Genomic DNA, 14,812 nt, shown 5'->3' on the forward strand with positions numbered 1-14,812 from the left:
GTGCTCACACTTCATCGTCATAACAACCCAACAATGTCTGTGGCATCTGACAACCCGTATAGAGAGGGTGTGCGGATGCCGCAGATCAAAGCAATGACCGCGAGTTGAGATAACTGTGCCGTGGCAATGGCGGAACCGGGCCGCGAGACACAAACGCTCTGTTCCGTATCCCTCGGGAATAGGAACAAATGCGAGCGGAGCCTAGACATCGTGACTCATCACAATGAGCGCGTAACTCTGAATGCGTGTGCTCTTCGCCGAGACAAACGCGAAAGCAGAACATACCCTCAAGTGTTAGAATCCAAACACGGAGGCACACATTCCCTAAAGCGCTGCTCGACTCGAGCGCTATCCGCGGGATCCGATAACCCAAAAAGGGCATCTCAACCCCGCAGGGCTCAAAGAGACCACTGCTTAAAAACCCTAGGAAGGGGAGCAGCCACTGAGCTAGCACACAGATATCCTCAGACAGCTATGAAAAAACAATGACACCTGCCAAAAACAATGGCTGGAATATAACCACCCTCAGAAAGCTATATTAAGAGGTCCCCAATCCGTGTCAGTCCCACAGTAGGCTAGCAAATCACCGTGCTATTGACCAAGATCTCACAAGAGGGAGATCCAGACCCATCAGTAAATGACTCGCTAAAGAGCGAACACAAACATCATAGTCCGAGATCAAGCCTGATGTAAGCAGTAGACATAGCACAAGAGGGCTGGACACAGCTATCCTTGAATAACAGTTCTCTCAGATAAGGCTGAAGATTGCCCAGGCCACGGAAGTGGGCCATCTATTTAAAACCCCGACACAAGCTCCTGACCAAAAAGAGATGACAGATAGATTGTGCGCGTCCTCAAGTGCCAGAAACCTCTGGAACGGAGGCACACACTTTCCACACCGCTCACCTGCCTTGGTCTCTCACACGCACTTCAAACAGACGGCTCCTGAAGACAGCAAAGAGGATGACGTATTTAGCAGGTGCCCTTTTATACTTCCGGGCATCCCGACTATGACGTCATGGGCCAGGTGGGCCAATAGATTGGCATTGTTTCACACGTGCTTCAGACACCGGTCATGCAGGCTGCATTCCCCAACGTGCCCCCTAGGGGGCGCATCGTTGAGTTCCCTAGAAGGGGAACTAATACAAATGACAAAACAAAACAAAATGAACTAAAATTAAAGTGAAAGCAGAATCTAAAAATAAAATCTAATTCAAAATGTTAATAAAAGAGCAGTGTGAGAATTTTGCAAAAAATTATCCTTTTCTGCTTCCACTTTAATAATAGTTAAAGTTTATTCTTTTTTTTTTCTTTTGGTAACCCATAACCCATTTGGTTACAATAAGGTTTCATTTTAACGGATGTTAATGCATTAACTAACAATAAGCAGTACATTTGTTACAGTATTTATTAAGCTTTTTAAATGTTAGTTAATAAAAATACAACTGTTTAATGTTATTCATGTTTATATTTCCATTACGTAATATTAACATTATTTATACAACTTTTATTAATTATTTAATTAATTATACAACTTTTGCTTTTAGTATTAGTAAATGTTGAAAGTAATATTTACTAGGATTAATAAATGCTTTATTAATGTATATATGTTTATGTATTTTTCATTGTTAGTTCATGTTAACTAATGTAGTTAACCAATGCTAACAAATGGAACCTTACAGTAAAGTTTTTTTTTCTTTTTTAAATATGTCTATTTAATGTTATATATTATATTTTAATCGCAATATACAGTAGTGTTTAAATACGGTCTCCGCGCTGGAACACAGCTATCCTCGAATAGCAGATTCCTAAACAAAGACTTCAGCACTTACTCGAGAAATTGTGCCAAGGGGAACCCAACCTAGTTATTAAAATCTAGGCAAGAATATAGCTGCCCTCAGACCGCCATATTCCAGAGCAAAAAGATATTCCCCATAACCACTCTAGGTGCTGAAAACCCTGGGAGAGAAAACTCGCAAGCCTCTCTCCACAGATACAGTAGTGTTTAAATATATATATATATATATATATATATATAAAATTAAATTTTATGTAATTTTATTAACTTGTATTTATTTTTTATTTATTAATTTATTTTGTGGATTTAATTTTTGGGTGAACTATCTCTTTAAAAGGACACTCTTAAAGACTCATATGTACTCATCATAGCTACTTCTATGTAATGAAGCAAAGTTAAATGTTACTACAGGTGCTTTAAATCGTGCAGTTCCAATGGTGACGGTTTGCATCTGTCTCATAACTGTTCAGGAAATGCATTTACCTGCTGATTTCGACTTGATCTCTTTGCGGTAATTGGCACATATCCTGTTGTAATGGGTGCAGATGTGGTGTAAACACCAGGCAGCGAGTTGATTAGCATTATGGAACTGTCATCAAAACAAGAGAATAAAAAACAAGACGTTAACGTTTGTATGTATTTAGTCTAAATACTGGAATATGATCACAGTAAACAAAGGCTGTCATCTTGTATTCTGAAACGATATATTGTATTTTACTATGAATTCTCACAGCTACTGTCAAAACTTTGAAGGTTACTGTACAGTAGGCTCAAAGGAAGATGAAATGGCACCAACATATTGTGACTTGTAACACTTCAAACACTTCAACCAAAACTGCAATAGGTTTATTGTAAGTAGCTTTGTATGAAAGCATCAGATAAATTGCATATTGTAATTACAGTCATACAGAATGCCAGATATTTACAGATATTACGGTTACAGATTATTCATCTGTAAAATCATGGTTGATTTTATTGTAGAGACACTGGATGTTTACAGGAAACATCCTGTGTTTTGAATGCTGTTAAATTACAGTTTAAATCATTGAACCTGGTTCTGTTTGTTTACAGTACTCTATTTGCAACTAATGTTGCCAGTCATTTCTTTAATTGTATGTGTAATATATATATATATATATATATATATATATATATATTTACTAGCGCTAGGAAAAATACACACATATATATATATATATATATATTTACTAGGGCTAGGAAAAATACACACACACAAAACATTTTCTTGAGATTATTTATCAGTTTAATATGGAATGATGAACGCTTTAAAAATAATTATCACAACTATTTCAATATCTATTTTTACTTCATGAGGCTACACTAATGTTTTTTAGCATGAACATGTAACACTAATTACAGTACATGCCCTCCGTGCCATACTCAGCAAAAAAGATGCCAATAAACAAATATTATTAGAATATATTTCATTTATACTGATTCAAATTCATTCAGTTTCTTTATCTAACCAGGTTAAAAACTCATTGCGATAAAAAATCTCCTTTACAAGCATGACCTGGCCAAGAGGGCAGCAACAAATAACAAAAAAATACAAAATTTACAGCATCAAACACAATACAACATAATCATGAATCACAACAACAATTTATCAGGAGAATAAAGCACAGAATCTGTTAAAATGATGGGAGTATGATCAGCATTCAATTATTTTGTAGATTATTCCAAGCAAAAGAAGCATTATAATGAGCTCTGCTAGGACCCGAGGAACATTAAGATATAACAGGTCATTTGAATGAAGATTATAACATGCATTTGTATTGTATTGTATTTGTTATTTAGAGTGTAGAGATATGTACGATCAAATGTTTTATCATTAGGGTCGATTAATCGCCACTCACCACATCAAACCTATGTGATTAATTAGCACTAACATTTACATTACAATATAATCACTAATATTTGAATGTATACATTTAGCTGACACTTTTATCCACTGTCAATTATCCATTTTAATAACAAAAGATCGATTTACCTGAGCAAGCTCTAGATAGGTGAGTACCTCTCCATCGATATCCTGTCCATCTTTAGATGCTTTTAAGAACTCACTCACAGCGTATTGCTCTGAGGAGAGAAAACATCTGTTAAACAGAAGGCACATTTAGATGAGCTGAAAAAATTGGTGTAGAAACAGTTTTCACTCATTTTCAGAAATTGCTAGTAAATTTCACAAATAATTATGAAGAAACAGCAAGTAACACCAAATTAAAGGGTTAGTTCACCCCAAAATTAAAATTCTGTCATTAATTACAAATTTTGAAGTAGAAAGACTGAAATAGTATGTTCTTGTAACAAAAATGCTCTAATAATCTTGTTTTATTTACTTTAAACCTAAAAGAAAATGGTGTATTTTGTGTGCAAGGGTATTTTAAGCAAAGCTATTTACACAGTATGATATTTCATGATGCTTTATTACTCATGCAGACTGTAAATAAACTGACTCACAAAAAAAGAAAATCTTTTTTCCTCAGGGACGGTGCAGGCTACGCAAAACCGGAGGTAAATAGCTGCATCTGGAGTCACAGATAAATTTCAGCCTGTCACCACCACGTCATTAGATGACGTCCGCCGGACAGATTGTAGTGTGTGCCACACAAAGCTCCGCGGAGATGTTCTCTTTTATTTGGCACCTTGACATTGCTCGTTGCTAAGCAACACAGAATAAAAGGGCTAAAAGGCCTGTTTGCTTTAGATCCGAGGTGGCCGAACAGCTCAGCCCTGTGCTTGAGGAACGCGTGTGTTGTTTTGTGTGTCATTCGGAGCGTGTGGCGGGGCGTTGGCAGAGAGCTCACCTGTCAGGGCGATGAGCCGTGGAAGGCACAGTCTGTTGGCCAGGGCGATTAGCTCCATTGGGTCCAGGTCTGCCATGGGCGACAGCTGATTGGTGTAGAGATACTCCAGCACTGCCTGCATACATACCCTGCTGGTGTTGGGGAATGAGACCTGGCAACACACATGTACGTGCGTCATTATTCTTCAAACAATCAATTTCTTCAATTCCATCTGGTTCTGTCAGCGTCAGCGTGAAATAGTTTACAATCCATTTCCTTCTGAAATGTGACAATAATTCTGAGGGAAATAGGAAATCGGTGGGATAAAATGTAGAACAAGACTTGATTTTATCCTCTTGGAATTGATTTCGTGGGCATCTGTATATGACAGGTTGTTGGAGAGGTTGAAAAATAAGAGGACTTGTTAAGATCTATCAAAGAGGAAAATCGGTTAAGAAGTAGAGCAAGTTATACGTTGCACAAAAAACCTGTTTTAACCTGCAGATGTTACCCTAAAGATTTGTTTTTACTCAGTCTAAACCAATTTGTCAGGTTAATTTAATCTACTACTGTACACTATTTGATTGAAATACAATCAAATAGTGTAATTAGACTACTGTACATAACATTTTGACCTAAATTTGACATACATTTTATGAATAAAACCAGTTGATTTTGACAAAGTTACCGGATGAAACTTATTTTTTTCCCTTGGTAAGCATATAATATAATACACACATTAACGGTCAAAAGTCAAAAGATTTTTTTTTTTTGAATCCTCTTCAAGGCTGCATTTATTTGATTAAAATACAGAAAAACACAAAGTAACAATAAAGCCATTTATAATGTAGTAAAAGATTTGTATTTCAAATAAATTCATAAAAGAATCCTGAAAAAAATATGATGGTTTCCACATAAGCAGCATTTACGGTTTTCAACATTTATAATAATAAGAACCATTATTAATAATTGAGCACCAAATCAGCATATTAAAATGATTTCTGAATGATCATGTGACCTTGAAGACTGGAGTAATGATGCTGAAAATTCGGCTTTGCATCACAAGAATAAATCAAATTTTAAAATATATTTAAATAGAAAACCATTTTAAATTATAATGATATTTCACAATATAACTGTTTTTCCTGAATTTTCAATCAAATAAATGCAGCCTTGGTGAACTTGGTGACTGCTTTCAAAATCAAAAAAAAAAAATCATAATTCTGAACTTTTAGTTTTTACCAATGGTGTATATAATAATGTTATTTTATTTCTGAAATTGTTTTAATAAAAAATTGCACATACAGACCTTTTTTTTCCGGAATAACATGCACAGATGAATGAATACTTAAGTTAAGTAATGTGTATTAAAATGTAAATAGGGCCCTTTTTAATTTTATGTTGATTTTCATAGGATTTATACATGATTAAGAAGTGTAAAACTCAAATTATTTTTTGATAGATTTTAATTCAACCATTAAAAAGTATTGTGTATTTAACAGACTCTGGTCAGCTCTCTATGAAACTGATGGCCGGCTCACCAGCAGTCCAGCATTACTAAGCACATTTGGGCAGAACACGCAGATAGATGCTGCTACGTAACTCATTACATAATACTCTTCAAGGGCAAGCACATTAGATTGCTGTGTTTTGCCGGGGTAGTCTAACCACTCCAAAAGAGAGTGTAAGAAAAAGAGGCATGCTCTCACGGATTTCAGCAAGCACTGTGGAGTGTGGACTTAAGTCTGAAAGTAGGACGCGGTCTAAAATATAGCTGTGCCAATTGTTACACTTTCATGAAATGTCAGAGCAGTAAGGCAAAAAAAAAAAAAAAACACAGAGTCCCTTGTGCAAAGATTAGCTGTAGAGGAAAACAGATCACTGTCTCTGAATGACGTCTGCTTTTCCTCCTTAGGGAGGAAACTCTGTCTGCTTTATTCCACCTGTTAAGGAAGAAATTAATGAACAGTGCCACAGATGAAAGCATCTATTTGGACAGTGGAAACAGGATTAAGTGTGCATGTGGCAGCAGTGAAATTAGCAAAAAGCATAATGTTTGCTTCAAACAGCAGGAAGTACCTTTATCGATTGTGCAACTCAGCTCATTAATTATGGATTATGCATGTAAATGGCTATAAATGGAAAAATATATGAAGTTAACTGTACTATAAGGTTATTATCATTAATAAAAATGATTACAAAGACAAAAACTAGACAACAAATATATTTTTTAAATATTGTAAAAAACTGTGATACTTAAAAAAACAACAATATGTAACAATATAAATGTGCACTAAAATATATACAAAAACTCCATAAATCTCAAAATAGGGAAAATGACTTTTGGAAACTAGATCTAATACTGAAACAAAATTTCCAAAGAAAAAAAGAAAAAAAAAAAAGAAGTCCTGAATAAACAATTACTACAGCTAAACTGAAATTGAAAATCAATGCAAAACAAAATACAAATGAATGACATTTTCAAAAATGTAATAACCCTGCTATATTGTGAATAAAAAGTCTTGTAAGACAAACATCATGCACTCCAAAAAGGTCATGAGAGCTGACGGATCATTCATCACTGCAGAAAAAACGTCACTTAGAGACACAAGAACTAGACTATTTTAGTTATTCAAGAATTTGATGCAATTTGTTGGCAAGCCAGTGTCTGTAAAATGTGTCAGTGCGCATCTATTTGAGTATGTAAGCGCATGTAAATGTCTGTGCGGTGTGACCTTGTACCATCTGCTTGAGAACTGGCATACTCATTAATGCTTAAGACAAAATAAAGTTGTTCTGTAGCCTTTTCAGTGCCCTAACTGGAGCTCATCAAACATTGTTTTCACACTCACCTCGTCATTTGCACTCTCCATGAAAGAGCCCCCAAATAAGGCAGCCATCCAGTCACAGCTAGAGATCAGCAGTGGTTTGTGGGCATTAATGGTGCCATCATCCAACCTGAACACCACATCTGCAAAGAGAGTCCAAAACAGCATGAGAAACTGCATTTTACAAAGATATCACTTATTGCATGTTTCAACTAGCATGAGCATATTTCAGATGTTGCAGCAAATCATTTTAAAGAGACTGTGCTTCTTTCTCATTCGAAGATAACATAAACACATCTGGGTTCCTCAATACCTGTGAAGTTATTCTTGGTGAGACACTCTTTGATTCGGTTGGCCTTTCTCACATGGAACGCTTTTGTGATCTCTTGATTCATGAAGCCCTCATTGTTCATGATGTTCTCCACCATCATCCTAAGATCAAACACTTCTAGGATCTCTGCAATCTGGGCGATCTTCATCAGGTCCTTCTCCTTCTCATCCAGCTCACCAGTGTAGAGGAAGCGTAGGACAGCACTGAACGGTCCATGGTGGATGGAATGATCCATCTTGACGATAGTCATAAGAGCTGGCGCACCCGTGACAGGATTGATCATGTTCTCCTTGTGGATGCTATGGAAGGCCTTGCTCCAAGAGGCCAGAGACAGCTTGGTGCGCCAGTGCATTCCACTGAAACTCATCATCTTGAGGGTTCCGTCACTCTTGGATGCCCTGAGCGAGCAAGGCGAAAGATTGGGGAGAACCATGATGTCCTCTTCCGTGTCCAGGCTTAGGGTGCGCATCAGTTGATCCCGCCCGTGACGCTCAGTTACCACCAAGCACTGGGACTCATCGGAGAAGTCCATCTGAAAGAGGTCGAAGAATTTGGAGGACGAGGTAGACAGGTAGATCCTGTGGGCAAACAATTGGATGTGTTCCTGAATGACAAACATAACATCAACGCACAGGGGGCTCTCAAGAAGCTGCCTCGGGCCATCCCGGTTTTTGATTGGGCACTCTGGAATCTTAATGAGTGGTGGAGGGGCTTTGGGTGGCAAAAATGGTGCCTGCAACAGTGGCTTTTGGACCTTCCTCAAGTGGGACTTCCAGAATTGTAGGTGGCGTCTGGAGATGAGGGCAGCTCGGATGGCATTATCAAAGATATCCTTGATGCCAAACTGGTCGAAAACACTTGTCTCATAGTATGGGATGCCAAGCTCTTTGGCGACCTCCCTTCCACTCTCTGGAGGCAAAATATCTCCTGGTTTAATGGGTCTGTGAGAGACAAATAAATACAATCAAGTCTTGTGTTAATATAACAGCACACCTAGTAAGAGGATTACCTCTGGGAGATGAATTTTAAAGGAATATCCAAGTTCCAACTTTTTGGGTTTAAAGGGACGGGGGACTTTAGTTACCAGTACCTTGATAATGGTCGCCTAGCTCGATTGACTGCCTCCAGGTCAGCGTAGCGCAAGTCCAGCTGGCAACCGACCAAGATGACAGGTGTGCGTGGACAGAAGTGCTTGATCTCAAGGTACCACATGGTTTTAACATGGTGTAGGGAGTTGGGATTGGCGATGGAAAAGCAGAGAACCACGACGTCAGACCTTCGAGAGTGAAAGTTGAGAAGTAAATCAAGTAACTGTCCAATGAAAACTCATCTGTTTAACAACACAGGGCAAGACACCATGTAACACGCATGCTAATGGGATTTTAAGCCAAGATTGTCAAATGGTGCCAAGTGGTATTCGTAGCAACACGACAGTCCTTGAGTGTTTGGTGGACATGCAAAACCTGCAATCTCAATGCCAGCCTGACACTGACCCATTGACAGCACGCAAAAAGATTGCCTTTGATTTACACACGTCTAATGCCAGAGACCACAAACTCCTTCGGCAATGCTTTTTGTTGTTGTTGTTGTTTTTTGGCTGCCTCTGCGAGGACTAGAACAAACATGATCAACAAAACAGATGAAACAAAAGCACAAAGAAGATGACATGCAGACATTCTGGTGCACTGCTGGCATACCTTCCTGTAGCAAGATTAGTACAAAGTCTATCCTGGGGAGGGGGGGGGGGGCAACACCTGTCACCACACAAGTAAGTGAATAATGTACGATCACCCGTTTGCCATGGTCCACAAAAGGAATCGTGCATTTCTTGCTGACTGGGCAAGCAAAGGTCTCAGCTACCACACCACACAGTTGGTAATGCAGAGAATTATGGAGATGCTAGCAGGCTTGAGGACTTACAGTGTCTCTCTTATGTTTCACGGGCTTGCATAAAGATCATAGGAGCCCTAAAAACAAAAAGAGGCACAGAACAAAGCTACATAATAATTTGCCTTTGTAGTCAACAACAGTTCAGGGAAATCTGTCTGAAGAAGAACAACATTAATGCCAGAGTCTATAATGACAATATAAGTCCAATGGGACAGTAAACCAGAGTCTGATATCAAGCAGCTTTTGAAGTTAAAGATATCTGAATGCTTTGATATGGCACTGCATGGTCCCAGTGATTGCTAGGCTAAAGCCTATCCTGTCCTCTATAATGGTTTGCTGAAAACTAAACTAATCTCGGGTCAAAATGGGGCTCTTGGCAGATCACCCTAGCGCTCTAGAGAAAAGCCTGTTTGATGTTAAGCCAGAATCAATGCACTTCTGGTAAAACATGTATCATTTATTTGGGCTAAAGAATCTTTTGGAAAGCCGGTGTGGTTGCAATTGCCCGCTCAATAACTCGACAATACCTCCCCCCAACCTGAATAAATGAGAGCAAATCAGCATATAAGCAGCAATTATCTTTAATAACCTTACATCAATCCAGGGAGTACAACACTCAACACGTCATTAATTAGCAATCAAATAAAACACATTATCAGAAGGAGTCATTTGTAAAATTGCTACATCCATGCAAAATCTTGGTCTCCTTTAGGTAAACTCACATAGACTCACATAGACTTATTGCGGTAAAGGTTGTATTTTCCCACCGTCAGCAATGTCAGCTAATTTATATATATTATGTTATTGATACGACGATATTAAATACTCCAACCTGCCCACCCCTACTCTTAGCCTATGCTCATAAAGCAGAACACACACTTCTTATCTCTTCTCTTTGGTAAGTACAGGTTCAGAGAGGTGCAGAACCTTGCAATCTCGTTCCTGTAAAATTATAGGTTACTCCTAAGGACAACAGAGTATGCCAGTCACACATCGAAGCCCTGAGTAAGATGCCTAGCGAACATCTAGGGGTCATGATTTGAGTACGAGCCAAGCTTTATGACTCCAGACCTCAGTGCCCTGGTTTTATTTTTAGAATGCAATAAAGCAGGGAGGACGAAAAATATAATTCTATTGAACATGACTGGCCCAAAATCAGAGAGCAAGGCATGCTCTCCAGACAACAAGTCAAGTGTATCTGATTGAAATAGTCTAGAGTATCTGGATTGGGATTGGTCTAGTGCTAAATCACAAAATATTCTCTCTCTGGTAGGGTCTTTAGGTTCCCCTTCAGACTGTCAGAGGGAAGAATTAGGTAATACTTATGCTGTTGAACACCATCTGTTAAACAACTCCAAAAGGACATAAGAACTGAACACTGCAAGAACATCATTTCTTCTAACAGGGATTCTTTGAGTGTCTCATTCCCCTCCCTAGCTGGTGTGAATCACGAACATAAATTTGGGTGCTAACAATCCATTAAGCATTGGAACACTGATGACTAAATGACCTTTGACATGACAAGGTCACTCGATAAAATATAACCGGTAGCAAAAACATTGCTGTATAACAAGCCGTGAGCAATATTCTTCTGCTATTATTTCTGGCCACGTTAAGTAAATATTATCATCAGCTCATGCTTATGGTGCATTCTGGGAATTTTAAGGGAGCAAACATTTCAGTGCATTTTCATTCACTGGACAGTGCACTACTAGTGAAGTATGGAGTGGATTGAGACAGCCTAGGTTTTTACCATTATAAATCAAGATGTTTCTACCATCTATTTCTAAAAATTATGAACAATTTCTTAAAATAAATAAGTAAATTGGGTTTGACATATTATGCATGACTGATAACACCAAACAAACTCTATCTGTAAAACTGGCCAGTAATTGTTTTATTAACAGATAAACAAAATGACCCCGAATGAAGTAGCAACAATATGAACATGAATGCTGCATGCTATGCATTCTAAAATTCCGGTAAATAAATACATCTGTGAACATAACATAATTGATGTTATGTTACCGCCACTACAAACTCATACCAAAATGAGAATGTTTTGTTTATCCTGCACTGAAAATGCCAGAAAAGAAAGCATAAAAGCAGTGAGCGTGTGATAAACGCAAAGACCTCATTAAACAAGTGCTTGACACAAAATGGCCATGAGTTAACATAACAGTGTTCAGCTGTCATGTTCGGCATGCATTCAGTTGCAAATAGCTCAGTGTCTGATGTCAGAGCAAATGATGAAAGCATCTGATGGCAGGATGCTTCCTGTCTTTCTGTTCAGTAAAGCGGTGGCACTTGTGAATCGAAGAAGCAATTAAGATTTTCTCTGGTAATTTGTTGAGATATTATCCAGAGAGCACTGTAAAATTTTCTCATGCATACCCTCATATTTATGTTATTTTCAAATTCGTAGTTTAATCTGAGTCACATTGATTGCCATAATAATTAAATGAATATAATGTGAAAATGAATTAAAGGCATAGTTCAGTAATTCTGACTCACATTTTCTTTCAAACTTTTATGACTATATACAGTTAGGGTTGCAAATGGGTGGAACATTTCCGGAAACTTTCCAAAAATCCCTGGAATATTCCAAAAAATCCTGGAAAGTTTCCACAATTTCTGGAATGTTTCCATAATTTACTGGAAATTTTCCATCTTTTTGCAACCCTATTATATTATATATCTATTTTTTGAGGAACACAAAAGAAGATGCTTTGAATAATGTTCACACTCCTTTTTTTATATAATGAAAGTGAATGGTGACCAACAAAAGTATCACAAAAGTCAATACAATGTGACGCAAGTCTTCTGAAGGCATACAATAGCTTTGAAAATGCACATATTTAAATTAGTCGTGATTGGTCATGTGACACACAAGAAGGGTCTGTGTACTTTGTGTTCAATAGTTTTTTTGTTTTTGTTTTAGTTTTTTTATTGAAAGCAGAAACATTTGAAAATGCTATGTTTTTCGTTTCTCAATTAAAAAAAAAAAAAAAAAAAAAAACAGCTTTAAAATGGATAAAAAGCTTGAATATTCAATGCATTATTATTGAATATTTGGTGACAGTTATCCTGTTGCACAGAACTGAAGAAGAACTGATGATGGCACTGATGAAGTTGATCTTTGGTTGACCAATCAGCGAAAAGGGCCATTTTATGCCCGCCCAGATGTCGATATTGAATTGAAATTAAATATTCAAGCTATTTATTCATTTCCTGCCCTTGAATGTAAAAATAAAAAATCAAGTTTCATCAATCAATCATCTTCTTTTGATTTTTTTTAAACAAAAAGGACATTTTCTCATTGTTCTGTTTTCAGTATTAAATAAAAAAACAAATAAATGCAATGTACATGGACCATACAAGACATAAACTGACCAAGAAGCATTAAGTTTAAAAAATATTTATTTGAATATTAATTATCTGAGTGATTTAATTGTATTGTATGGCTTTATAAAACTTAAGTTGAATTTTGTCCTTTTTAGCTTAGTCACCTTTGGTCACCATTTACTTCCATTATATGGAGAAGAGCAGCATGAACATTCTACTACACTTTTCTTTTCGAGTTCCCTGGAAGAAAGTCCTATGGGTTTGGAATGGCAAGAGGGTGAATGAATAATAACATTTTCATTTTGGGGGGAACTATGCTTTTAAGCTTGCCCCACTATTACACAGAAAGTGCAAATCAAACAGAATTTATTTGTACCTCCCGTAGGCGAAGCGTCTGTCTTTGTGATGGTCTCCAAAGGTGTCCCATAGCCGGAGGGACACACTTACGTCATCCACAACGTCTCTGGAACGTTCTAAGACCTGTGAGGAGTCATAGCATTAATTCGGCTTTTAAAGTAGCACCCCTGCCCCAGAGCAAAGAACACCACAGGCGTATTTGATCTTTTTCTTTAATCTGTTTTCCTTCCGCCGGCTGAAACTTAAATGAATCCTGACGGAAACAAATCTGGGTATCATGCGCTCATTATTTCCAGCCATAGGCCTGACATAATGCCATGATAACGGCAAGATAAATTAAATTGAGAAATGATTTACCTCTTGACAGACTCTGTACTGGTCGATGGCCCAGACGGTGGGTACATGGGTGGCCAACAGTTGGTACTGGGTCAGAGTAGTGTTGCAGGCCCGGGCACAAATAAGGCGAGTCTTCCCCACGGCATTGTCTCCAACAACAACACACTTGATGGTCTCAACATTGGGTCTTTCGTAGTCCATATTCAACTTGAGTACCCTATGACAAGAGGAATTATTGCACAAGAATTCATAACGCCGCACATACATACTGACCAAAGGAGGGATTTCATTTCAGATCTATTAAATCAGAAGCTGCACAGAGCGCTGACCTTGCCGTGGGTCAATGAAACCTCTATATAATACAGGACTTTTTATTTTCACATTCCTAAAATAGTTGCCCTATATTATAGCCACATCTTGTTCCTGCTGAGCTGGACAAAACCCAACCCATATGACTTTCTTGTCAGATGCAGTGTGTCATTTCATTACATAATAGGGTGAATTCGGGTAATCTGGGACATTTTTTGCAATTTTGACTTCTGCGATTTAATTCGATATCTATCTAACACATTAGATCAACACATTAGACTTTTCTGAAATCCCTAAAATGTTTTCTAACCACACCAGAAGAAAGAATGTTGATATTATACCCAGAGGAGACATGCCACACCTATTAGTGTTTTTTGTGCCAAAAAAAAAAATCTGCCTGAATTTGATAATCTGGGACAGGTCACTTTGTAAATCTGGGACATATGTATTAGGCCTAAAAAAGCCTATATTCACCATACTTTATGCATGCCAAACACAATATCACCAATTTTTAAAAAGCTTTATGAAAAAAATGACAAGTACAGAAATCTCAATAAGGAAATGTATATTTCAATATCAGGAAAAATAATTTCTTTCTGTACACAGGAAGAACAATCTACTGTGTTAATTCATTTTAATTCATTTAAAACTATTAAAATTGTTTAACATTGTATTAACATTTTAAAGAATCAACTAAAATTTAAGCAACAGCAAGCAACAATTTGATTAATGGATTATTCAGTCAGTTATTCAAGTTCTCCATTCTATTAAAATTGGGGCTACTCGGGGAACAAACACTCCGTGTGTGTGT

At 37.4% G+C, this 14,812-nt stretch overlaps 1 protein-coding gene across 2 annotated transcripts in view; it reads right to left on the reverse strand.

Moving 5' to 3' along the window:
- The window catches only part of rhobtb1 (Rho related BTB domain containing 1), a 28,143-nt gene that overhangs the window by 5,456 nt on the left and 7,875 nt on the right, over positions 1 to 14,812 (reverse strand). For both annotated transcript variants that reach the window (XM_016536825.1, XM_016536826.1), the window contains exons 2-9: positions 13,714 to 13,909; positions 13,376 to 13,479; positions 8,855 to 9,040; positions 7,747 to 8,705; positions 7,458 to 7,576; positions 4,627 to 4,777; positions 3,810 to 3,898; positions 2,282 to 2,387 (exon numbers count right to left, since the gene is read on the reverse strand). In XM_016536825.1, the coding sequence (XP_016392311.1) occupies positions 2,282 to 2,387; positions 3,810 to 3,898; positions 4,627 to 4,777; positions 7,458 to 7,576; positions 7,747 to 8,705; positions 8,855 to 9,040; positions 13,376 to 13,479; positions 13,714 to 13,893 (1,894 nt within the window). In that variant the 5' untranslated portion in view covers positions 13,894 to 13,909. The remainder of the gene's footprint in view (positions 1 to 2,281; positions 2,388 to 3,809; positions 3,899 to 4,626; positions 4,778 to 7,457; positions 7,577 to 7,746; positions 8,706 to 8,854; positions 9,041 to 13,375; positions 13,480 to 13,713; positions 13,910 to 14,812) is intronic.

The sequence above is a fragment of the Sinocyclocheilus rhinocerous genome, unplaced genomic scaffold (assembly GCF_001515625.1).
Source record: "Sinocyclocheilus rhinocerous isolate Xijiao unplaced genomic scaffold, SAMN03320098_v1.1 scaffold2020, whole genome shotgun sequence".
Lineage (NCBI taxonomy): Eukaryota > Metazoa > Chordata > Actinopteri > Cypriniformes > Cyprinidae > Sinocyclocheilus > Sinocyclocheilus rhinocerous.